The following is a 23,438-nucleotide window of genomic DNA, read 5'->3' as shown; positions in this document are numbered from 1 at the left end:
TATTGAGAACTTTATAAAAATACCTTGGAATTAGAGTCAACTAATAACATTAGTCTACTTACTATTGTTCTTATTTTTTTTAATATTGATTACACATCAGATTACTGTATTATACTGATATTTATAATTGCTATTAGAGTAGACATATAACACTCATAGATGAGAGGTGTCTTTACTTCATTGCATTTCGTAAGAGAGAAAAACTTACAAATTAATTTCACATAATTTTTTACTTAGTTGAAGGAGATTGAACCCATGCATTGTTCTTACAATTTTTATATAAATTCTCCTAATATTTTATATTATTAATTATATATCGATCGCTCATGAATTGAGTGCTACTCAATAAACATATCAATTACCTATCCGCGGCTTATCATTCATCGGCTGCTTCTCTAGCAAGAAATATCCACTCTTAACGTGTAAAGTATTAAAAATTATAACTAAACAGTCCTATAAATTAGCCTTAATTTTGAGTTATTTTCATAAAAATCCCTTAAACTTTCGCCATCGGAGTTATTTAGAAAAAGTGTTAATGTGCGAGCCTATTTATAATTTTGCAAACGACAGGGACTAATCTGAGTCGTAGGTGTTCATTTTCTCTTATTTCACCGACCGGACGTTAAAAAAAAAAAATTGTCCTCCATATTCAGGTGAAAAAATGGTTAAATTTTTAAGGTAATTATATATAAAGAATGTAACAAAATTTCCCATTAAAGAATATATGAATCTTTTTCAGTGCTCTTCGTACAGTGAGTTAATCCCTTTTCTTTATAAACCGCACCTCTCTCTCTCTCTCTCTCTCTCTCTCTGTTATTCTGTTCCTTTTTTCTAGAAAGAGCCCATTGTTATTCTCGAGAACGCAGTCGATTTGAAACTGCAATTTGTTCGTTTGGGGCTAATTCAGTGATGCGTCTGTGACAAAAGAGTTTCGTATTGAGAGTTTTGAGCTGGGTTAAAGAATGGCAGTGGAGTACAGTTGCTGTGGGATGGGTTTTATTATTCATATCGTCGTAATAGTGTTTCTGGTTATGTTCGCTGGGCTCATGTCTGGTCTCACCTTGGGGCTCATGTCTATGAGTCTTGTTGATCTTGAAGTTCTTGCTAAGTCTGGTACTCCCAAGGATCGCAAGCATGCCGGTAATTCTTCATTTGTCTTTTTATTTAATTTTTTGTTTTTATTGTACATCCTCTTTAGTTGCTGATAAAATTTAAAATGTAAAACTTCTTTTGGATGGTACAAAAGGTTTGAGGTTCGTGTCCCGAGCCTATTTTATAATTAATAACAAAAAAATCGGAATGCTAGTTAGTTCAGTTGGTATGGTTTCAGTTTGGTTCGTATTCATCTATATTGTTTACACAAGGTGATATGATCTCATTTTGGTTGGGTTTTTGGCTTGGAATATTCTTCAGTGTTATGGTATGGTTGGTTTGTTTGTTTTGGTTAGTGGGTTGCTGAGAAAATGATAGAAAAGGTTGGGTGGTGAAGGTCCAAGAAGCTGTTTTCAGTAATTGAGGCTACCGTGGGGTGATTATTATATTTGAGAAATAGTTTCTTGACTTTTTTTATGTTGTTTATGTTGGACAATCTTCCAAGTCTTTTGGACTGGTTTTGGAAAAGCTTTCAATTGTGGTTGTGGGTTTATGAGAACTTTCTTTGGAAGTTTCAAAGCAAACTTAAAATCAGGTTTTCACCAACAATCTCGAGTCATGTAGTTTAGCTTGGGAAAATAATAAAGGTTTTTTGTGGAAAATTTCAGCTGTGGTGAATTGGTGTATGTACACTGACGAAAAGTTATTTGCAAATAAGCCTCTGGCATCATGTTTCAGTATGTTATTTACATGTAGTAAAAGCATCTTACGTAACAGATGTCTTTCATCTTAAAAGATTTTCTTAAGCTTACTGTATGCCCCTTGTCTTAACAGCAAAGATATTACCGGTGGTCAGAAATCAACATCTGTTGTTATGCACCCTACTTATTTGCAATGCTGCTGCCATGGAGGTACATTGATTTGAATATGTCATGAAGAAGCTATTTGGTTAGATGTGTTGGAAGAGACTAACAGATATGGAAAATGACCACTGTTTTTCCCTTTATCAGGCACTTCCCATTTTCCTTGATGGTTTGGTTTCAGCTTGGGGTGCTATTCTGATTTCAGTGACATTGATTCTTTTGTTTGGTGAGGTGCAGAATTTAACCTTGACTGTATGTTCATTTGTTCTACATCTGTGAAATGAGGATAAATAGTCAAAGATACAGCTAAAGTAAAGCTAATGAGTGTAATTAGTTTGGCATATGGTACATGTGCTATTAATCACATTTTAGGCAACACAATTCTTCCTGGAGTGTCTCACTGAATAATGGCTTTGGGTTCCTGCATCTTAGGTGCATTATGGTAGGACGGCATAATGTTTTTTTTTTTTTTTCTGTACAGACATAAAACATGTTCTACTGGAAACAATGTTATATATTGTGTGGCTACTTTGATTTATTCATTTATGTTTCAGCAACACAATGCCTGTGCATGCTCTAATTGCTATCCACTTGTGTTTACAGATCATCCCACAGTCTGTTTGTTCTCGATATGGTTTGGCCATTGGTTCAACTGTGGCCCCATTTGTCCGGGTTCTTGTTTGGATCTGCTATCCTGTTGCTTTCCCAATAAGCAAGGTAAGATATGTTGTGTTGAATACTTCCGTCCTTAAATTTTCTGCATCACTAAAATCGAGCAATCTGGTCAGTTCATGTGTACAATGTAGTAATCTTGACCTATTCTTCTTCTTTTTCCTTCTTTTTGGTGATTTTGCAGCTGCTGGACGTTTTATTGGGCCATGGACGTGTGGCACTTTTTCGCAGAGCTGAGTTGAAAACACTTGTGAATTTGCATGGTAATGAGGTATGTTTAACACCTCTTTAATTTATTCAAGTAGCAAGCGGAAGCTCTTAACTTATTCGTATTTTGTTATAAATTATTATATGTATTTAATGCTTGTTTAGCCATTTTTTTTCACTTGTTATGCTATTCATTTCATCTGTTCTTACATTCCATGTTTGCTGAACGTCTTCCAAGGGTTTTTTTCTCCTACTCATATTACAATTGTTAGACATCCTTTTGTCTATCTTCCTTTTCATTACGTGCAATTCCATTTATCACCCTGTGATTGATTTTTATTAGGCTGGAAAAGGTGGAGAACTGACACATGATGAGACAACAATTATTGCCGGAGCACTTGAGCTCACAGAGAAAACTGCAAGTGATGCCATGACTCCAATAGCCGAAACTTTTGCTATTGATATTAATGCCAAGCTTGACAAGTAAGATGTTCTGAAGAGTATTAAATATAAAGCCACTTGCACCATTTGCATAAGTATCATCCTCATTGGCATTGGCATCCACTTTTAATGGACAGGGATTTGATGAACCTAATATTGGAGAAAGGACACAGCAGAGTGCCAGTTTATTATGAGGAGCCTACAAACATAATTGGACTCATTCTGGTAATTTGAAAATCAATTTTTGTGGTTCATGTTCATTGAAGATTAATAGTTCTGGCGATTGTTCTATTTGAAGTTGCATGAGTTGAATTGATGAATATGCTTAATTGCTTATATTCTGATGTGGCCTTTTTACAATCTGAATTTTACCAGACTTGGTCTATCCAGAACTCATCTAGTTTGCTTGATATGATGAAATATTTGGTAACATAGAGAGTTAGCATCATTGTTTGAATTGTTAGATAGGTGGGTTGGACAGTAGAAAAAAATCTCCAAATATTGGGAGCTAACCATTGACTCATTTGATAAGAGAGCTAAAGAATATCTTGGTAAGGTGTTACGAAGAAACTGCTTGCCCTAGAATTTCAACTTCATCGTGGTTGGTTGGTTAACAGTAGAAAAACAATCTCCAAATATTGGGAGCTAACAATCGACTCATTTGATAAGAGAGCTAAAGAATATCTTGGTAAGGTGTTACGAAGAAACTGCTTGCCCTAGAATTTCAACTTCATCAGGGTTGGTTGGTTACTCTTGCTCTTATATGGATAAAGTAGCGGGTGAACCAAGCATAAATAGCTGTACTTTTTATTGCTTGTATTGCATGTCAGAAATTTGATCTACTTAATTTGATGTACCAATCATCTTCCTCGTAATTGCATATCTTTCGATCTATGACCATGTGAAAATGTACAGCTACATTGGGCATTTGATTAGCAAAGGCCAGGTTAGAATGGATGGGAGGAAAGTGCAGGCCAATTTCTTTTTTGCATCCTTTTCTCTTTCTGACATTCAAATTCTATCCTTTAGGTGAAGAATTTGTTAACAATTCACCCAGAAGATGAAGTTCCTGTGAAGAGTGTTACCATACGAAGGATTCCAAGGTATCTTATTTCTCTGGGAAAATGTTCATGTGCATTATTTCGGTCATTGAGTTTATTCTCTACCTCTATTTGATTATAGGGTTCCAGAAACTTTGCCGTTATATGAAATCTTGAATGAGTTTCAGAAAGGTCATAGCCATATGGCTGTTGTGGTAAGGCAGTACAACAAGAATGCAGAACAACCTGCTAGTAACCCTGCTAGCAAGTCAGCATACGGTAGAAGCCCACTTATTTGTTGTAGATTATCTTGAAAAATTTATTTACCTGAAACGTCCAAGCCTCAAAATTTTACGTATGATAGGGTTTCTTTCTTTTCTGCCCTTTTTTGTATAACACCTCTGCTCTCACATTATAGGTTCAGCAAGAGATGTGAAGATTGACATTGATGGTGAAAAGCCTCCACAAGAGAAGGTTTTGAAGACCAAAAGACCACTGCAGAAGTGGAAGAGCTTTCCCAACAGCTCAAATAATAATTTATACAGGACCAGTTCTAGGAGTAGGAAGTGGACAAAAGACATGTACTCGGACATTTTACAAATAGATGGCAATCCACTCCCAAAGCTGCCTGAGGAAGAAGAAGCTGTTGGCATAATCACAATGGAAGATGTCATTGAAGAACTTTTACAGGTAAAGGCCAACATAGGTTTTGGCAAGATTTCCATCTCTATTGTTCTGCACGATTCCTCATTCATAGTTTCTATATTGACCAAATCGTGCAGGAGGAGATATTCGATGAGACAGATCATCATTTTGAGGACTCATGACGAAGGCCTTACTAGCAATTAATACGTACTGCAATATAGATAACGACGCAAAAATTGTTATATATTCATCTTGGAATCTGGATGGTTTCCTAGGATTCAATTGAAATGTTGAAGCTATTGTAGAGTAATCAGATGGTTTGTACTGCGTGTGTTCAAAGTGAAATTGTATGTTTACAAAAGAAAAGGAGAATGTATTGTATTTTGTACTTAATCAGAGGGGAGATCTGTAAGTAGAGTCATCAGAGATGTAAAAGACAATTTTTTGCCAACCAAGATGTGAGAAGTGTTGGTGCTATGATGATATATTACTTTTTCATTGTATGAAAAGAAAGTTTTAAGTCTGTTTGAGCTGGAAATGTACTACGACTTCTGGTATAATCCCTTGTGATTGCATCGGGGACGTGGGACATCGTCATAGTCGCGGGAAGAAAGAATCAACATGAAGGAGAATCAACTACCTGGGAAAACGCTGTTAACAACTTGAACGGACAGTTGTTGAGGCATTTTCCTCTTGTTACATGTCGGCCATCAAAATCGACGGATTGAAATGGAACGTATAAACGCATTTAGGGGCAAGCAGAAGCCAATAATTTCTACAGAGTTCAGTCTCAATCCAATATCTGTTTAAATTGCCGAATGCATCATTAAAGATGATTCAATACAAATTCCACTTCGTTCATAGCCCATCATCAAATATAATTAGTTATGATGTTGAAACAGCTAGACATTACTTAATCGTTTGAATAAAATATATCGGCACCGATTACCTAAGGCATCTTTACTATGAATATTATTAAAGATGATTCAGATAATTCGATTCAAATTCAACCTCACGCATAGCGAATAGAATCTACTCTTGACATTACTCATCATTTGGGGAAAAATAAATTAAAAAAATCTCTGTACAAAAAAGAGCGTCGTACCAAATTCTAGCGTGCACAACTTTGTAAATCTCATACGTGGGCCACACTAAAATACAGAAATGCACTTAGCGATGTTTACTCCTTTTTCCTTCTCTTTTCTTCTTCTTATGCCTCGACTTTTCTTTAGACTTGTGCTTCTTTGAATGCTTCTTTTCTGAGCTACTTGATCGCTCCTTTCTCTTCTTCCGTCTATCTGCATCATCGTCATCATCTGAAGATCTGCAAGGCTTCAGCGAAGGAGGCTTTTCAGGACCAAAAACACGATGTTGCCAAACATCATAGCTTGCTGAAAGTTTGCCATTAGAGTCTGCAGAAGGCGCAAGATAAGGACCTGCTTCATCCATTCTTGAACCAACAGCACCTCGGCCACGTTTGACCCTGCCATTGACAGAAACTTCAATTTTAAACCATCTAACTGAAATCATAATGAGACGAGCAAAGCATGTCCCGAGGACTCTTGCATGTAGACAGGTAAAGAACGAAAAGACTATCTTATTACCTTGAGTGTAGAAATACCTCAACCTCTTCATCTCTTAAACCTTCATTTTCACTTGAATGGTTACTTTCACATTCTCTTTTACTTGACGAGGCAGTAGCACCTTTGTCATCTACAACATGTTTATTAGTTAAACTTCTTGAGGAGTTATCAATGTCTGCATGGCTACTGCAGCTACTTCGATCTTTTGATCTCCTTTTAAGCTTTTCATTTAGCTCCAGCTCTTTCTGCCGGACTCGCCACATCTCATTCATTTCCACAGCTCGATTAGCTGGGGATAACAGGAATAAAATCAATCAGACAAATAGGTTATAAACATAGTAAAATATTATATAGAAGCAATAAAATCGTTCACTGTGAACGGGTCTACAGAACAAACCTTGCTGCACACCAAGAACAGTGGCAGTGAGGAACCGTGAATTTGGCCTACCCCTCATTGTAGGCTGCTGAAGATAAACATGCACACCTTCCTTCTCAGCTTTTTGCCGTAATTCTGCTGCTTCCTTCAGGAGGATTGCAGCTATCCTGTTTTCAGTTTCCAGATCCATCTGACCCTGCAAAGAAGGTTCTAAATACTGTGAGGAAGAAATCATGAAAGCACAAATCAAGACAGTAGTATGGAAATAAGAACGGGAGGAACTTAAATATATGTCAGTAATCTTTCTGGAAATCTACCATGTGAGGTTTTAGTGCAATATGAGATGATCTACAAAGAAAGAGGCGTAAAAATACAAAAAGGTTGCAAAGGAATAAGGAACCACCAAAACTCCAAAGTAACAACAGCCTTTATGGCCAAAATCTCCAAGCAGCAGAGAATTACAGCTATTGAAACTTTCTCAAGAGCAGCTTCAAGCCCAAACAAATGATCCTCTAACTTTATGACTAAAGAATAATGCATAAAATGCCAAACTTTTATACCTAGAAATGAACATCTCAACCTGTCACCTAAATCAGCTGGAGGGTAGCTGACATCTCAATTTCTGTGTAAAAACATTAAAAAAAAAAAAAGTTCTACGAAATAGCAAAAAAAAAAAAATGCAAAAATTGATCTGCAAATACATTTCTCCACAAAAGAGATAAAAAGACATACATCAGGCATGGACAACATAAACAAGTGCTAATAAACACAATTGACCTACAAAACGAATTTTAAAATTTCAGCAAAGTTTACACAAAAAATATTTGCCCAACTCCTGATCAAGATCCAATGGAGGGGGAAAAAAACAAGGAAACGAAAAATAGAAACATAAACTCAAATTTAGGCAGAATTAAGAAGATTTGAGTAAAGTTGTTCACTTTCACGCAATTCCCACACTTCCTCAGCAACCAAACAGAAAACCCTGAACCTAACTCTAACCCTAACCTAAAACAATTTATAATTTCCATTGGAATCAAAATCGTTACATCAGCTGATTCAGCTAAAACAAAACTCAATTCAAGCCGAAGATACTAATTAAAGAGAAATTAAACCAAATCTTAAATCACAAGAGTAAAAAAAATTAACCATCTTACCCGCGGCGAAACGGAAGAAAATTACTTAAAGAGAGAGTGATAAAGGCGAAACTCACAAACTGCTGATTCGAGAGCGAATTCAGACGGCGGCTCGGAAGGACGACAAAGGCAACGGCGTCGGTGATGCTGAGCCGGCAGGAAATAATTTTTTTTTCTTTTTTTAATGGAAGGAGAAAAGATTTAAGAATTGTCGTAATATTTCCTTTTAATAGCTCTTTTTTCTTTTTTTCCCCCCCAAAAGTAATGCAACTAACGATACGATAGCGTTTTCCGTTTCCGTGTTGAAATATTTTCAACGAATTCCTTGTAATCTTCTTTTATTTTACTGAACTTTAAGTTCGTGAGAAAATAAGCAAAATAGTCCCTGGCAGAGTGAACGGTGACAGTGACCGTCATTGTGCCAATCACGGACTCTAATTTCTCACCAAAACATGGGCGGCTTAAACTTGTGAAAATATCTCGCCTAAATATGGGCTCTAATTACCGGGCTCCATTTAACGCCTTTCATATGAGGATAAGGAACATGATCACAAATTAACTAAAAGTAGCGTTTACTTTTTGGATTGGATTGAGAATTTTGGGGAGTGGGAATCCTAGGATTGAGAGTGTGGAGTGGGAGTGAGAGCAGGTTGTTTACTTACACTGGAATGGAAGCATGGAATGGAGATCAGAATCCAATTTATGTGTTTACTTTGTCTTGGATTGGAAGTAAATAGTTTCAAATTACAATTTTATCTTTATTTAAAGAATTATAATTTTTAATTACAAAACTAATAAAAACTATATTTAATGAATAATATTTATTTTATTATATTTGTAAATTTATTATAATTATTAATATTCTTAATTATGAACAATAAATTATTAATTGTAATTTTAATATAAAATGAAATGTTATTTTATTTTATTTAATATAATTATATTAAATTTATTATTATATAAAATAATAATATAATATTATTTAGTACAAAATTAATATTTTCTTAGAATAAAGTATTTATTATTATTATTATTAAATAAATATAGTACTATTATTTTTAAAATAAATATAATAATATTATATTTATTAATTCTCTATTAATATAATAATATTATATTTATTAATTCTCTATTAATATAATAATATTATTTTAAAATAATTTAAACTTAGAATCAATGTAAATTATTATTTAGTTAAATATAATATTATTATTTAAATAAATATAATATTATTTATTTTATTAATTATAAAATATAAAATAAATAAAAAAAGGTAGAAATGGGAGAGGTGGGAGTGGATTCCCACTCCCACCTCCCCCAATGGAAGTCACACTCCCACTCCCCACTCTAAAAATGAGTGGGACCCACAGAGTAGGACTCCCAATCCCTCTCTATTTTAAGTAAGTAAACGCTGGAGTGGGAGGAATTCACACTCCTCACTCCCACTCCAGCAAGTAAACACAACATAAAAGGAGTTAATTGGGCAGAAACAAAATAAAGATTTGTATATGGAGGGTTTTGATATATCAAATATCTCTCTAACATAAGAAACTCAAAAATACATTAAAAAATAGTTATTATAGACCATAGTTAAGTGGACTGTGGTTGTCTATCGGCTAAGTATATACATAGAAAGAGAGAGAGAGAGAAGGACACACACATGTATGCATATACGTATATTCAATATAATATATATTTATATTTAAGCATGACTTCAAATTAAAGTTTTTTCTTTAATTTTACCCAAACATCCAAATAACTTATTTTTAGTGTTAGAAAAAAAATAAAAATATATGAATAATTGAAATAATTTATTATTTTATTTAAATGTTAAAAAATCAAACAGTCTCTACTTTTGATAAAATCACGTGTAATTTATTTAACTGAGAGACCCAAAGACACGAGTCATTTTTGTCTCAAAAAGTGAACACCAATTCACAAAAGTTAAGAGGAGAGAAATAGTTTACTTTACAAATTTTCAGTTTGCTCTTACGAAACAATCCCAACCAAAAAAGTTCACACAACCTATTTCCATAAATTTGAAGCCACCACGTAACTCTCTATTGTAATAGATTACTTGTGTATGAAGTGTTATGGTAAACGAGCGATTATCGTAAAATTTTGTTTGTACCAATCTTTTTGAGATTGTGGATTTAATAATTTCCTTTTTTTTTTTTTTTTGGTGTCGTGGTCTTCCTCTTCCATCGTGATTCATGCCGCGGCCATACGTACTAGGTAAATATTAAGACTATGAAGTTCTAACTCATCTTCGGGACCCACAAAAAAATTGCCGTGCCGACGTGTCAAGATCACACAGGGCCAGTTTTCTACTGACTGACTCCAACGAGTCGACGATTAGGGTTTTAGATCTACTCTATATCATAAATCTCGAACTCAATCACTCGGTCAGTGACAGTGCACACAAAAGCAGCCTGTTTTGGTGGTAGTAATTAGTTGGTCAAAATTCAGCAAACATGTCGCTAGCTCCTCAATCCATTTCCACATCAATGATCTCTTCTTCTTCATCTACTTTCTTATCCCCATCGAACTTGAACTTCAATTCAAGGTATCATTTTACCTCTTCACTAAACGGCTCCGTTTTTGTTGCTGCTCACAAAATTTGCAATAACTTCATTTATTTGTACGTTTGTTTGTTTTTTTTTTTTTTTTTTTTTTTGTGAAATGCTGCAGAAGACAGAATGCTTGGGTTCAAGCGAAGAGAATCAGTGTTTGCAAATGCGTTGCCGCGCCTCAAGAAGAGAAAATTGGTACCTTTTTATTTCTTTTTTTTTTTTTTTCATTTCTGGATACAACTTGGAAATTTTGCTGTGTTTTAAACTCCAAATTTTTAGCAGTTTGAATTCCATTTTGATTTCTATAGGTAATTGGCTTTTTGTTGTTAAGTAATAAGTATGTATACGAGGATCGGTAGTGCTTCAATTTTATTTTTGGGACCTTTACATTTCAGCATAATATTTTATAGAATTATTGGTTGTGTCTTAACATGACATTGAATCCTGATTGACCAAGAGGTCCTATGTTCATATTGCTTGACATGTCTACAATTTTGTGTCTGCTTAAGATTATGTGCAGTCTAAAACTGGTTTATTGGTACATATGATTTGATAAATATGAATAAAAGAATTTGTTCGAAGATCAACAGCAATGGTGTTGACTAGACTTGGCTTCATAACATTGAGATGGACCGAATTTCATTTCATTGATGCATGTACCTACCAAATATTTCATTGAAACATGTGTTAAGAGTTACGATAACCTCTGTGTATCTTTTTAACTTCTCGGTCCATTTTCCCAAAGCATGGTTCTTTATTTATAATTTTCTTCTGGAAAAAAAAATAAATAAAACACTAGTTACTGGATTAATTTTACCACATGATGGTGTTAAACGGTCTTAATAGGAAACATAAGAAAAATAACCCTTGCAAAGGGATATGAGAATGAGTTAGGCTAACACGTTATTTGCTGATTTATTTTTAGTGTAAGCACTTGTTGATGGTTTTTCTTCTGTTATTACATTTAGATCACTAAGATATTTCCCGGTTTGTTTTGAAGCATACAAGACAAAGGTCTCTCGTAATGGAAACTTGGGAAAACTTCAAGCGGGATACCTCTTTCCAGAGGTCTGTAATGGTGCATTATTATTATTATTATTTAGATGAATACTTGTTATTGGTATATTATTACTTTACTTACTATCGGCATTACAGCATGCACCTATTTGTCAGGCTTGAGATATCTTCTCTGTTTTGCATTGTTAAACAACTGAGATCTCTTGGTTATTTTCTTGCTTGATTGGTGTTAGATGAGGATATCAACATTTTTTGTTAATTCTAGTTTGCTCTTCTTTCCTTGAATATTATATAAATTAGATTGCTCGAAGAAAGGCTGCACACATGCTGAAATACCCAGATGCAGAAGTGATTAGTCTTGGAATCGGTGACACCACTGAGCCCATTCCCGAAGTTATAACTTCTGCATTGGCTAAGGTACCTAACAAAAGTCTTTATTGGCTAATATCATGACTATCTATTAACTGTTGAACATGAACTTACTAGCTATTCAACTTAAGTGTCACTATTATGATTATACTCAGTGGTTTCCCATTTGCAAAGTAACTGACATTACTTAACCCTCTTGCTGAAGCATACTTGATTTTTTCCCCTCTTTGGCAGAGATCTTATGCATTGTCCACACAAGAGGGCTATAGTGGTTATGGAGCTGAACAAGGTGAAAAGGTATATGGGAGTCTTCAATTTTAGTGGGAAAAATGTTAAATATACAGTTTCATCTAATGTTTTCTTAGTAGGCACCCACCATCTGCATACTGTGATACTGTTTAGAATCTATATTTTTAATGTTCCGTTAGTTGGTGTTTAGAAGTTCTCTCTCTTTCTCTCTATTTTTTTTTTTTTTGCTCACCTTTTTGTCCAGTCATCCTTAATTTTGAGAAAAAGGAACATATTGTGGAAACATGTCAAAACTCTTCATTTCTTTATCTCTTTCGTTCTGCATTCAAGAATTTATTTACTCAAATCATTTAGGGTTCTTTTTATAATGATGAGCACTGTCATAGTTAATGAATAACGCAATTTATTGATCTGTTCAGCCATTGAGAGCTGCAATTGCTTCAACATTTTATAAGGACCTTGGCATAGAGGAAGGCGATATATTTGTTTCTGATGGTGCAAAATGTGACATATCCCGCCTTCAGGTTTGTTAAGATTTAACATCACAGATTTTAGTATTTCAATTGAGTTATCTGCCAGCTTCTTTTATATTCTTTTTCAATTTTTATGTTTCGATGTTATCTCCTTTGATGGATGTGATTTTCCTAAAAGTTTCAGAGAGAAGATTGATTTAATTCAAAAACAAATAAAGTTGTCTTTGCCTTCACTTTGTGGCAGATTGTTTTTGGTTCTAATGTTACTATGGCAGTTCAAGATCCATCATACCCGGTAATAATTTTTTTTTCTTTTTATTTCTTTCTTTCTTTCTTTTTGTTCTTCTACTTCTAAAGAATTGGTAATTGAATTCCTCTTTTGTTGCATTAATGTGTTGCCTTTTTCATTTCACTGTGTCTACATTTTTTATAATTGAGTGATAAGATTGAGTTGGTCTCAATACATTATGGTTTTATTCAGTTTGTAGAACTTTAGCCTATTGAAAGGTTTTGGGAATATTCATGGCTTAATAAACTTCTTACATATTTGATCCCATCTCCTCCCCTCCTACCTGTCTAGGTCTGCTTCAGGATCCCAGTTGGGTAGTTGACCATGTTAAGTTTTCCATGCTGTCAAGTGATGCAATATTTTCCTTTGGAAAAAAAATAAATAAATAAAAAAGTTCAAGATTAGTTGGCTTCCTTTATTGTGCTCCCTTTGGTTAACTTGAGTTTTAGAGGGTATGAAAATTTAGATAAGTGTAATTTTGGCAGGATTGCCTAAGCCCTCACGATATCATTTACTTACTATAAATGTATCAGGCACTTTCCGGAACATAACATAAGTGACCCAAACAAACATCTTTGTTGGATTGGTGTGTCATCTACTTGCATTGTGATGGATAAAATGGTGTCGTAATTGTACACAAACTTGTGTACGGTGCCTTTCTCCAATTGCACTGGGTGAAAGTATAAAGAAAGATAAAGAAGAGGGGGAAAGGAAATATTTATGTCGCTCTCAACAATGACATTTTTGTGTTAGTTCTAATGAGATTGTGACAATGTTGGAGCTTCCTTTTTTAATATCCAGGCTTATGTAGACTCGAGTGTCATTATGGGCCAAACTGGAGAGTTTCAAAAGGATGTTGAGAAGTATGGAAAGATTGAATACATGAGGTGTACTGCAGAGAATGGTTTTTTTCCTGATTTATCAACTGTTGCTCGAACAGATATCATTTTTTTTTGCTCACCAAATAACCCTACTGGTGCTGCTGCAACACGGGAACAACTAACCCAATTGGTTCAGTTTGCGAAGGACAATGGGTCAATCATAGTGTATGATTCTGCATATGCCTTGTATATGTCGGACGATAATCCACGTTCCATCTTTGAAATTCCTGGAGCCAAAGAGGTAATTCTAGAGTTGATCATTTACTTGTTCTGTTGCAGCTGCATTCGTCTAATGTTCTTTCTGCTATCATTTGTATCCACTTCCTTGGTTAATTCAGCAAGATTTTTACATTGTTACAATGAGAATGAGTTTTACAGTCTGTCTTAGAATTCAGCTTGGTCGAATAATCTTAAAATGCTATCTATCATGCATCTCCATCCAAATTGATTTAATTACTATTCTTGTCCAATGTATAAGTTTCAAAGTTGGTACTGCAGGTTGCAATTGAGACATCATCATTTAGCAAGTATGCTGGGTTCACTGGAGTTCGTCTTGGTTGGACTGTGATCCCAAAGGAACTTCTGTTTTCAGATGGATTTCCTGTCGCAAAGGACTTCAACCGAATTGTTTGTACTTGCTTTAATGGTGCATCCAATATCTCCCAAGCTGGTGGTTTGGCCTGCCTTTCACCTGAAGGCTTCAAGGTGAGTATAATTCAGTTTCTTGGAGCAATTGGTAAATGTCGTGAAAGCAACTAAAAAAGTGATGTGGAAAATTTATTTCTTTTCCTTTCTTCAAGGACCTCGCATCCGTACAGTATGTCATAGTGAATTTCAGCACTTGAAATTTATGCATTTGAAAAACTTGCAGGCTGTGCATGAGGTGATTGGTTTCTATAAAGAAAATACTGATATCATAGTGGAGACCTTCAATTCGCTTGGCTTTAAAGTATATGGCGGGAAGAATGCACCATATGTGTGGGTGCAGTTCCCTGGCCGGAGCTCATGGGATGTGTTCAGTGAGATTCTCGAGAAGACTCACGTGGTTACTACGCCTGGTAGTGGCTTTGGACCTGGTGGTGAAGGCTTCATCAGGGTTAGCGCCTTTGGCCACAGAGGGAATGTTTTAGAAGCCTGCAAAAGATTCAAGCATCTATACAAGTGATTGCTGCATCTAGCTGATTCCTCCACATTTTTGGACCTAATATTAAATGCCAAACTGCTCCTTGTTCCCATCAGTTTTGGCACTAGACAATTTAAATGCTTGACAAGATGCTAAAATTGATAGTGATTGTTGAGTTCAAGCTTTCCCTTCTTGGCTCCTTGCTGCAAATGTTGTTTCCCTTAAATTTTGTAACAAATTGTTAAGAATCTTATTTGTAGTCTTGAGAAGTTTCTAGTCTGGGCATTTTGAGCCCCTCCAGTCTGCACTTAGGATAACTTGTAATGGCAATCCTAGAGAGGGTTGATATCAGGAGATGGAATTGCTCATAGAGGCAGGGCGTTGCAAGTTATAACACGATGGTGTAAATTTCATTTGCTTATGCCCTGTTAGTATAAAATAAATGAGTTGCTTGGTTAGCAATTTTCCTAGAATTAAAGGTGCTGGACAATAACTATGCGTTTTTATTTATTTCTTTTTAAAATCCATCCCTCCAATCTTCAAGCTGCCCTATTCCATGCAAGCTAGTCCATTTTCCATTAATTGAGTCACAAAGATGCATAGTATGTTGAATCTAACAGAAAGCGCCATCTCCAGATCACAAAATCCCAAATCCCAGGAGACAGTGCATATGGTAATGGCTGCAACTGGCGATTGGAGTGAATCAACAGAAGAACAGAAAACGGAACTACAATGGCTAATACGATCAGCAATGTCTCAACAAAGGTAAACAAGTCACGTAGGCTGAGAAATCCTTGTTCGTAAACTAGGGTACTGCATAAGCTGAGTACACGAAAGCCATAGTACAAGCTACTGAGTAAATGATACAACAACATAAAATACTAGCTACGCATTTCCAAACTTAAAAGTGTAAACATAACATCTACCATTGCCCAACTGTTCTATATGACTAAAGACATACATTCTAATATAGTCAATAATTCCAATTTTACAACAAGTATGCCCTAAACATAGCACTGGTAAGACTATTCTCGTTGACAAAAAAACTGCAATGTTCAAATAATCTACAAAGTATATGTTAGTTACCTAAAACTGTTCAATACTCTTCATAATCTCGGCCTTGCATGTTGTCTTGTAATGCCCAGTTTGGTTACACCGACTACAATGCACTGTATGTTTTTCACGATTAAGATCCTCTAGACAAATTCGTTTCTTTTCAGGGCGTCCTGGTGGTCGGCGGAACTTGGGTGGTCGCACAACTTGAATTTCATCATCGATACCCTCACCCGTCTTTCTCCATTCAATTCTTCCAGGGATGGGATGTATCTCTTCTGCATATGTTTGACGGTAACTAGCAACAGTAAAACACTTCTCAGCAAAGGCATACACATCTTTTCGACATGAGATGAGTGCAGCAACAGCATGAGAACAAGGTATTCCATAAAGCTGCCAGTCACGGCAGGAGCAACAATGTGTCCCAATATTCACAATGTCTGATCTCTCAGCTGACAGAACTTCAAATTCTACTTCATCTGATCTAAGGACTTGATACATAGATGCATGATTGATGGCTTCAATCATACGCTTCTCGGCAGATGGGGCAAGTACAGAAAACCAAGAGCTGCTTTTCAAACGCCGGGCCTCAAATTCAGCCATCAGTTTACAGTGAATTTGTTCAATCACCTGGATAATGGGTAACTCACGAGCTTCTAGAATCCATCTATTAAATTCCTCAATGTTTGAAGAGAGATGACCATATCGTGTCCCTTCAAAATGCACTAATGCCCAGTGAGAAGGAGGATATTGTTGTATCCATTTTGCAGCTTCAGAAGAAACATCCTCTATTTCACCCATTCTTTCTTTAAAAGCCATGGTAGTGGTAGCATATGCAACTTTCCAAAGAAGATGGGTGAGCCTTGAGTTCTTAAACTCCTTGCCAATACTTTCACTCAAGTGGCGCATACAAAAAGCTAGAGAAGAATTAGGAAACTTTCTCCTTACCGCATCTGCAATGCCTTTCTGTCCATCTGATATAAAGGTGAGCTGTGGCATACTCTCAGCATGTATCTCTAAGGCTTTATGAAACTCCGACAAGAACCACATCCAACTTTCATCATTTTCTACATCGATGACACCAAATGCAATTGGAAACAACCCACCATCAGCATCAAAAGAAGTGGCTGAAAGTAAAGTACCAAGGTATTTGCTTTTCAGTTGGATTCCACCAATGCTGACAATGGGTAAGCAACCATTCAGAAAACCATATATGGATGCATTAAAAGAAACAAAGAGCCGCTGGAACCGATTATCTGCACCGGTAGTGAAAACCTCTGCTATACTTCCGGGGTTAGTTCTCTTTATTTGCTCACAGTATGATGGAAGCAGGCAATACCCTTCTTCAGAAGAGCCATAAATTGCTGCAAGCCCCCTTTCCTTTGCACGCCAAGCTTGCTTATATGGTATTATGATCCCATAATGTTTGTGAATGTCTTGCAATATATCTTTCGGCTTATAATTAATATTATCTCGCAGTTTTTCCTCAATAAAACTTACAATCCAATCAACAGAAGCTTGATGGTGCCCGATTTGTGCATTCTTCCCACAAGTGTGTGTCCCTTCCAGACTTCTTATAGTAAAAGTCGGGGCATTAGGAAGCTTGACCGCACGAATGCGCCATGGACAACCTTCAGTTGCACACTTAGCAAAGTAGCGAATCAAGTCACTTTTTATAATACGAAGCTCAAAGTGCTGTGCAATGGCAGCTTCTTTAATTGCATTCCTGAAAGCCTTGACATCAGGGAATTCTTGCCCAACTACAAAATTATGGTCCTCCTCCATGCATGCAGATAGCTTACACAAAATCAGAAATCCATCTCCTTAATATACCATTCATTTGATCAACATGCTGCTACCTGAGTTCACAGAATCTTTGGGAAGAAAACCACGATGGAGTCTATGTACAACTTCATTCAAAATGAACATCCAAAGAAGGCTGCGAGAAGCCAAAACAATAGCATACAAAGTCACACAGATGAAAACACTTCTTTCAATCAAGGCAGAAACAAAAGATTCACCAAATGAGAACTACTTGATCAGAATAACCAAGAAGATAAAATTGAAAATACATTCTTAGTTAAACCGGCACTATAGAAATCCATAGTAAAATACAAATATACCCAAGAAAGGCTTACTGGGGATATATATTTTTTCATTTCTTTACGGGTTGCTAAAAATTGCTATGATTTACTTCATTCACTAGCTTTGCATTTCGATACCAGCCAACAAATAACTAAATTTTGATCACAAATTTATTTCAAATAAGTTCCAAAACCAAATCTGAAAGGCTGAAATGGAAAATTTTCATTATTCATTGCATAAAAATGAAACTTTTTTTTATTATATCCAAAACTCAACAAAACATGAAACCCAGAAACAAGATAATTTAAATTTTTACAAGAAGACAACAAATATGAGAATATGCTTATATGTAAATAGTACACTGACCTTAAAACTTCGAAGCAAGCGATAAAAATCAGTGCTTGATAGAGCAGGAATCGAAACCTTGAGAGCCCATTTGTTCTTGAGAGTTGAGAGAGGAAACCGAGTTCTACATTCGGTATTCTGACGAAAGATTAGGGCTCATTATGTCACATCGAGGGTTTGACAGTGATTTGTGCCAGTTATGTCGGGGTATTTTTGTCAACTAATTTTTAACGACATTTTATTTTTCTCGACTTGGGGTAATTTTGTGATTATGTAATTAGCTCAGATCAAAATGCAAATTTAATTTATATTATTGTGTTTAGTAACTTTTATGGATGATTTAGGTATATATTCGATCAATTCAAAAAAAAAACAATGTCTAAAATTTACGGGGAAAAAAAAACTATTGAGGAATATAAATTAATTAATTTTTTAAAATTAAAATGTACCAAAATAAATTGGTGAAAATTTTAAAATTTACGTAAATTAGACTTTAAACTTAAAATATAGAGAGAGAAAATAATATTTTAATAAATTAATTAATTACTCACTCCGTAAGTACTTTGTAATCTATACGACCTATTTATTTAAATTTTACAACTTCAACATTTTTCTTACAAGGAACATAATTATGTGCAATTAATTATATTTTGTAATTATTAGAGGAGTAATACCACTTGCTAACATCAAGGAGGATATGAAGATGCACATAATAAAAATAAGAGTAATATTATAGTCACAAATTTTTGTACAAAAATATAAATTGACATGATAAAATTAGTTGAATTAAATATTTTTAACATTTATTTATATTATTTTATATTTTTATTCAACCAATGAATTAATGACACATCAATTTGTATAAGATAAGTTTGTGTAAAAGTTTGTGGTTTTATCATCGCTCATAAAAATAATGCAAAAACAAATGATTTCGAATTTGGCCTCGTAAAAACATCAAATTTATGAAAAGACCCCAATGGTAAGGTGCCTTTGCAATTTTTCTGACAGTAAAATAAATTAAAATATTAAATAATGCCCGAACAACACCTTTCGCTCTAACGGCTACTTCTGCAGATTTAAAAATCTCCCTCGGCCACCTCCCCCCTTCAATTCAACTTCATCATCCCCATAGCAGAGCAAAAACCACACACACACTACACGCTCCGCTCCTTAGACTCACAACTAAAATGGATGAGACTCAGACCGACGGCGGAGATGACTTCTACGAGAAGATCGAAGCGCCCAAGTTCGTCGACCTCACCGCACCCGATCACTACCGCCCGGACAATGACGACCGTTACTGGTTCTGCCTCCGCGTCGGTCCGTCTTCTCATATTCTCTTTCTGACTGTTGATTTTTTTTTTCTTATTTTTGTGAACTTGATTGCATCAGTTATGCAATTCATTGGATAATTTAGTTACTTATATACATTAATTCTCTCCACGAGAGTTCGTCGTGGTCTCCATTTTAAGAAAGTGTGGACTTAATCTTTTTTTAAAAGCTCTGTTTCTATAAAACGAAGTAATTTCACTTTTTACTGCTTGAACTTGCAACTGAATTAAAATTTCTCTAAAGTTCGCTTCACTGTGACCATAGGGTGTGATCAGAAGCATGAAGAGGAGATGGATTCTGAAGTTATCTACAAGAATTTTGTTCTTCGGGTTAGTTTTTTTTATTTTTTGAATTACAATTGAGAATGAGAGTAATGGATCTTTACTTACACAACAGGTAATGGCAGCAAGGAGTCCAAATGTAAGGCTACGAAAAGCACTCTATGGGAAAGATCCAAGGTAAATATTTCAAGGATTTTATGATGAACTTTTGTTAGGCCTTAGCAACAAGATTTATTTACTGACTTAGATTTATTGTTGTTCATTTAATTTTGGTAGTGCAAAAATGAAATGCCCACTTACAGTTCCAGCAAAAACTTCAAAGTCTAGATTGGCTTTGGTTTCTTCAATTTCTCAAAAGATGGTTGACGGGAAAGTGAAAGGAAGGCCTCTTTTTAAGCAGTGTGAAACCCCAAAGAAGAAGGAGAAGCAATCATCTGTTCTTGCAGCTAAGGCTCTGACTACGCCGCATAACAAGAAGCGCCTCTCGAATTTGGGTGCATTTCGAAGTGTTAGAAACCCGAAACCACCAGCCCTTGCTGTGCCAAAGAATAGAAGGGTGGCTAAGGCTTTGGTTTTTCACTCACCGAAGAAGACTGTGAGGATGAACTTGAGCAAATCTACAGAATTGAGTGTGAGAAGATTATGTGCTGGGATGAAGAAGCTTGAAATCGCAAGTGGGAAGAAAGATGCATTGGGCAGCAATAAACCGGTGCCGGTAGATTCTTCAAGAAAAAGATTTAGGGGTCGAGAGGTTAAAAGTCGGGTCTATGATTCTTTGCATCCTAAAAATTGTCAGGTTAAGGAAGCGAAATTTTCGACACATCTGAAGAAAAAGAATGGAGATAAGGAGGAGGTACAGACGCATTGTGTTCCTACTCCTTACGAAGATAGTGAAAATGATTCCAGTGATATGGAGATTGAACAGAAATCAAGAAATGGTTCTCTTGCGAAGTGCTCTATATCAGGTACTTCTGAGGGAGAGAACGGAAATGAACACAAGGAGTGTTGGGGAACTCAAAAGACCTCGGAACTTCCATTGGGTGAGAATAAAAGTGAAGCTATGTCAGACCCCTCAAATGGTTCTCTTGCGAAGTGCTCTATATCAGGTACTTCTGAGGGAGAGAGCGGAAATGAACACAAGGAGTGTTGGGGAACTCAAAAGACCTCGGAACTTCCATTGGGTGAGAATAAAAGTGAAGCTATGTCAGACCCCTCAAGAAGTGAGGGAACCTCGCTTGAAAACTGTAAGGAGAAGAATACAGGAAACGGCAATGTTTCCCTTACTGAAGATCAAAATGGAGAGGGCAACATCACCAGTGAAAGAGGTGATATTCAGGAGCAAGTTAAATCAAGTCCAGCGAAGGGAACTGTTCCCAGTGCTATTGAGACTGATCAAAATGAAAATGCTTCAGTCTCTGATGACAAGGAGAATGAGGGTGAAGTTATTAATAATGACGATAAGGAAAATGCTTCAGCTTCCAATGATAACAGGTGAGCAACTCTTTCTAATTTCGAATGTTTGTAACTTGGTAAGTAAGTTTCTGACAATTAATGATGAATTTTATGTCAAATGATTGCAGAAAATTGAATCCCAACACCGGCCATATGGTCAAGAAGAAAATGCTGGGCAAACATGAAACTTCTAAGGGCAGTCAAACCGTGAGTCCTTTACTAGAATATCATAGTTGTTTTTCAAATATCTATTCATATCTGCGTTACAGTTTCTGAAGCATTTAGAAATTATGCAGGTTACTAAAGTACTGACTAAGACATCTAAAGGAAACTCCACCCCTGCTGTCAACTGTGCCGGAGTGAACTACGGAAAACCTAAGCTCACAAATCCAAAACCTTTTCGGCTAAGAACTGATGTAAATATGCAGAATTATTTTGGCCGGCCAAATTTGGAAGACTGGAAATTTTCAGTAGTATCTGATAATGTTTCTGCTTCGTGTAGGAGAGACAAATTCTTAAGGAGGCAAACTTGGAGAAGAAACTGCATCATCTTGAACCTGGAAAGGAAACCACAACAAAGACAATACATCAGAGTGCAGTCCAAGTAAACATTTGGAATTGAGAATATTATTATTTTTTCCATTATGAGATCAGTCAAGTTTTAGACTGATGTATTGTCTCTAACTACAGAGAAATGAAAAGGCCCTTGAACAAAATGAAAGTGCCAGTGATGCTCGTGCAGGTAGTGAAAAGGGACCAGTCAGAAGAACAAGAAAAACTCAACCAGTAAGTTAATGCCCTTATCTCAGCTTGATTTTTACTTTCTCGCGGTTGCATATTGAGATAGTTGGCTGAAATTCTCTGTGGCAATCTAACTTTGCAGCAAAGAAGGGGAAATTCTTGTCCGCGAACTTCAAAAGCAGCAGCAGAACGAAAAGAATCTATAACTCCACATAGAATTACTGTTTCTAAGCGCCGGAAATCCAATCTTGCAGCTTCACGGCAGGAGTTCAGCCAGGATAAAGCAGCTAAAAAGTCTCAGGAAAGCTTGAAAAGAACCAAATCACTATGTATGAAACAGATAGCAAGAACTCGAGGGTGAGCATTTGTATATTCTTTGAGAAACATCAGTGGACAAGTAATGTAAGAATTGTGAGGCTAACTGTAACCAGTTCATTCTTGTAGGATAGAGCCAAGCAAGAAGAAAACACTCGCTCCCACAACACCCAGTCGACTTCGTATGATAAAGGAGTCATCTCCTACAATCTTAAGAACCGAGGCAACAACAAAACCAATAAAGAAGGGTGCTTCCCCAGTAACCAAAGCTTCTGCTTCATTTGCGACTAGGCCATCCTTTATGGGACGAAAACCGGCAACCATTCCAAAGGAGCCACACTTTCACAGCGTTCATGCGCCAAAGAGCTGCACTAAGAGAGCGGCTTAGGTCTTTTACTTGTATGGTATGTCCTTGTTCTTGTTCAACTTTTTCATTGAATTACAATTGAGTTGTCCAGCAGCTCTTCGTTTTCTTACACTTATTCTTCAGCTTCAAGGGAAAACATAAGTTCCTTAAAGCAATTGTCTGTAATGTGTAACATTTGGCATACACTGACGATTTGTAATTTATTCTTTTTACCTATATTAAAAGATAAGTAATATGTTTGTATTACTATTTTCCTCTCCCATTTTGAGTCTTGCTGCCATCCTTTAATTTTTCCGCTTTTTATTGCTTGAAACTTAAATATTGGAACCTCCTAGATCAACTCAATGCCTTAGTCCCAATATCAAGAACCAAAAAGGTCTGGATCTGTTTTCAAATAATTAATGAAAATCAAACCTGCAAAGTAAGCATAAAACTCAAAAC

At 35.8% G+C, this 23,438-nt stretch overlaps 5 protein-coding genes across 6 annotated transcripts; 3 read left to right on the top strand and 2 right to left on the bottom strand.

Moving 5' to 3' along the window:
* Positions 1–669: 669 nt before the first annotated feature.
* On the top strand, positions 670–5,487 carry LOC102624528 (DUF21 domain-containing protein At2g14520). Its single transcript, XM_006486748.4, has 11 exons — positions 670–1,140; positions 1,927–2,003; positions 2,103–2,186; positions 2,559–2,672; positions 2,812–2,898; positions 3,178–3,317; positions 3,413–3,500; positions 4,305–4,378; positions 4,458–4,594; positions 4,734–5,005; positions 5,098–5,487. Exons 1-11 carry the CDS (start codon positions 963–965, stop codon positions 5,140–5,142), a joined length of 1,296 nt encoding a protein of 431 aa, XP_006486811.2. The 5' UTR covers positions 670–962; the 3' UTR covers positions 5,143–5,487.
* Positions 5,488–5,945: 458 nt separating this feature from the next.
* On the bottom strand, positions 5,946–8,296 carry LOC102624061 (uncharacterized). Of its 2 annotated transcripts, none has more exons than XM_006486746.4 (4): positions 8,130–8,296; positions 6,941–7,115; positions 6,565–6,832; positions 5,946–6,443 (listed from the first exon to the last, which is right to left on the bottom strand). In XM_006486746.4, the coding sequence occupies exons 2-4, from the start codon at positions 7,107–7,109 to the stop codon at positions 6,131–6,133; spliced, it is 750 nt and encodes a 249-aa protein (XP_006486809.2). In that variant the 5' UTR covers positions 7,110–7,115; positions 8,130–8,296; the 3' UTR covers positions 5,946–6,130. The 2 variants fall into 2 exon arrangements, with proteins under 2 accessions (XP_006486809.2, XP_006486810.2); XM_006486747.4 differs by having other exon boundaries at positions 8,074–8,240.
* Positions 8,297–10,103: 1,807 nt separating this feature from the next.
* On the top strand, positions 10,104–15,504 carry LOC102623766 (LL-diaminopimelate aminotransferase, chloroplastic). Its single transcript, XM_006486745.4, has 10 exons — positions 10,104–10,618; positions 10,744–10,820; positions 11,626–11,693; positions 11,943–12,059; positions 12,246–12,308; positions 12,680–12,784; positions 12,978–13,028; positions 13,824–14,144; positions 14,402–14,608; positions 14,775–15,504. The coding sequence occupies exons 1-10, from the start codon at positions 10,527–10,529 to the stop codon at positions 15,066–15,068; spliced, it is 1,395 nt and encodes a 464-aa protein (XP_006486808.2). The 5' UTR covers positions 10,104–10,526; the 3' UTR covers positions 15,069–15,504.
* A 301-nt stretch (positions 15,505–15,805) lies between these two features.
* On the bottom strand, positions 15,806–18,689 carry LOC102623472 (uncharacterized). Its single transcript, XM_006486744.4, has 2 exons — positions 18,531–18,689; positions 15,806–18,018 (listed from the first exon to the last, which is right to left on the bottom strand). Exon 2 carries the CDS (start codon positions 17,862–17,864, stop codon positions 16,113–16,115), a length of 1,752 nt encoding a protein of 583 aa, XP_006486807.2. The 5' UTR covers positions 17,865–18,018; positions 18,531–18,689; the 3' UTR covers positions 15,806–16,112.
* Positions 18,690–19,614: 925 nt separating this feature from the next.
* LOC102614579 (uncharacterized) lies at positions 19,615–23,283 on the top strand. The gene is made up of 10 exons (XM_006486798.4): positions 19,615–19,829; positions 20,106–20,170; positions 20,238–20,299; positions 20,399–21,613; positions 21,703–21,781; positions 21,871–21,990; positions 22,077–22,178; positions 22,265–22,360; positions 22,458–22,672; positions 22,760–23,283. Exons 1-10 carry the CDS (start codon positions 19,697–19,699, stop codon positions 23,016–23,018), a joined length of 2,346 nt encoding a protein of 781 aa, XP_006486861.2. The 5' UTR covers positions 19,615–19,696; the 3' UTR covers positions 23,019–23,283.
* Positions 23,284–23,438: the final 155 nt, after the last annotated feature.

Source organism: Citrus sinensis, chromosome 8, assembly GCF_022201045.2.
Source record: "Citrus sinensis cultivar Valencia sweet orange chromosome 8, DVS_A1.0, whole genome shotgun sequence".
Taxonomy (NCBI): Eukaryota; Viridiplantae; Streptophyta; class Magnoliopsida; order Sapindales; family Rutaceae; genus Citrus; species Citrus sinensis.
Note: the sequence above shows the minus strand (reverse complement) of the source record. Positions and strands in the feature narration are given on the sequence as shown.

Bases quoted from the DNA above. Each gene is read 5' to 3' on its own strand.
- LOC102624528 (XM_006486748.4), top strand. From the start codon at position 963: ATGGCAGTGGAGTACAGTTGCTGTGGGATGGGTTTTATTATTCATATC. The intron at 2,673-2,811 runs GTAAGATATGTT...GTGATTTTGCAG, and splicing joins TTGCTTTCCCAATAAGCAAG to CTGCTGGACGTTTTATTGGG. The intron at 3,318-3,412 runs GTAAGATGTTCT...TTTAATGGACAG, and splicing joins ATTAATGCCAAGCTTGACAA to GGATTTGATGAACCTAATAT.
- LOC102624061 (XM_006486746.4), bottom strand. From the start codon at position 7,109: ATGGATCTGGAAACTGAAAACAGGATAGCTGCAATCCTCCTGAAGGAA. The intron at 6,833-6,940 runs GTTTGTTCTGTA...TGTTATCCCCAG, and splicing joins TGTTCTTGGTGTGCAGCAAG to CTAATCGAGCTGTGGAAATG. The intron at 6,444-6,564 runs GTAATAAGATAG...TGTCAATGGCAG, and splicing joins GAGGTATTTCTACACTCAAG to GGTCAAACGTGGCCGAGGTG.
- LOC102623766 (XM_006486745.4), top strand. From the start codon at position 10,527: ATGTCGCTAGCTCCTCAATCCATTTCCACATCAATGATCTCTTCTTCT. The intron at 12,785-12,977 runs GTTTGTTAAGAT...ACTTTGTGGCAG, and splicing joins GTGACATATCCCGCCTTCAG to ATTGTTTTTGGTTCTAATGT. The intron at 13,029-13,823 runs GTAATAATTTTT...TTTAATATCCAG, and splicing joins TTCAAGATCCATCATACCCG to GCTTATGTAGACTCGAGTGT.
- LOC102623472 (XM_006486744.4), bottom strand. From the start codon at position 17,864: ATGGAGGAGGACCATAATTTTGTAGTTGGGCAAGAATTCCCTGATGTC.
- LOC102614579 (XM_006486798.4), top strand. From the start codon at position 19,697: ATGGATGAGACTCAGACCGACGGCGGAGATGACTTCTACGAGAAGATC. The intron at 21,991-22,076 runs GTAAATATGCAG...TGCTTCGTGTAG, and splicing joins CTTTTCGGCTAAGAACTGAT to GAGAGACAAATTCTTAAGGA. The intron at 22,179-22,264 runs GTAAACATTTGG...CTCTAACTACAG, and splicing joins TACATCAGAGTGCAGTCCAA to AGAAATGAAAAGGCCCTTGA.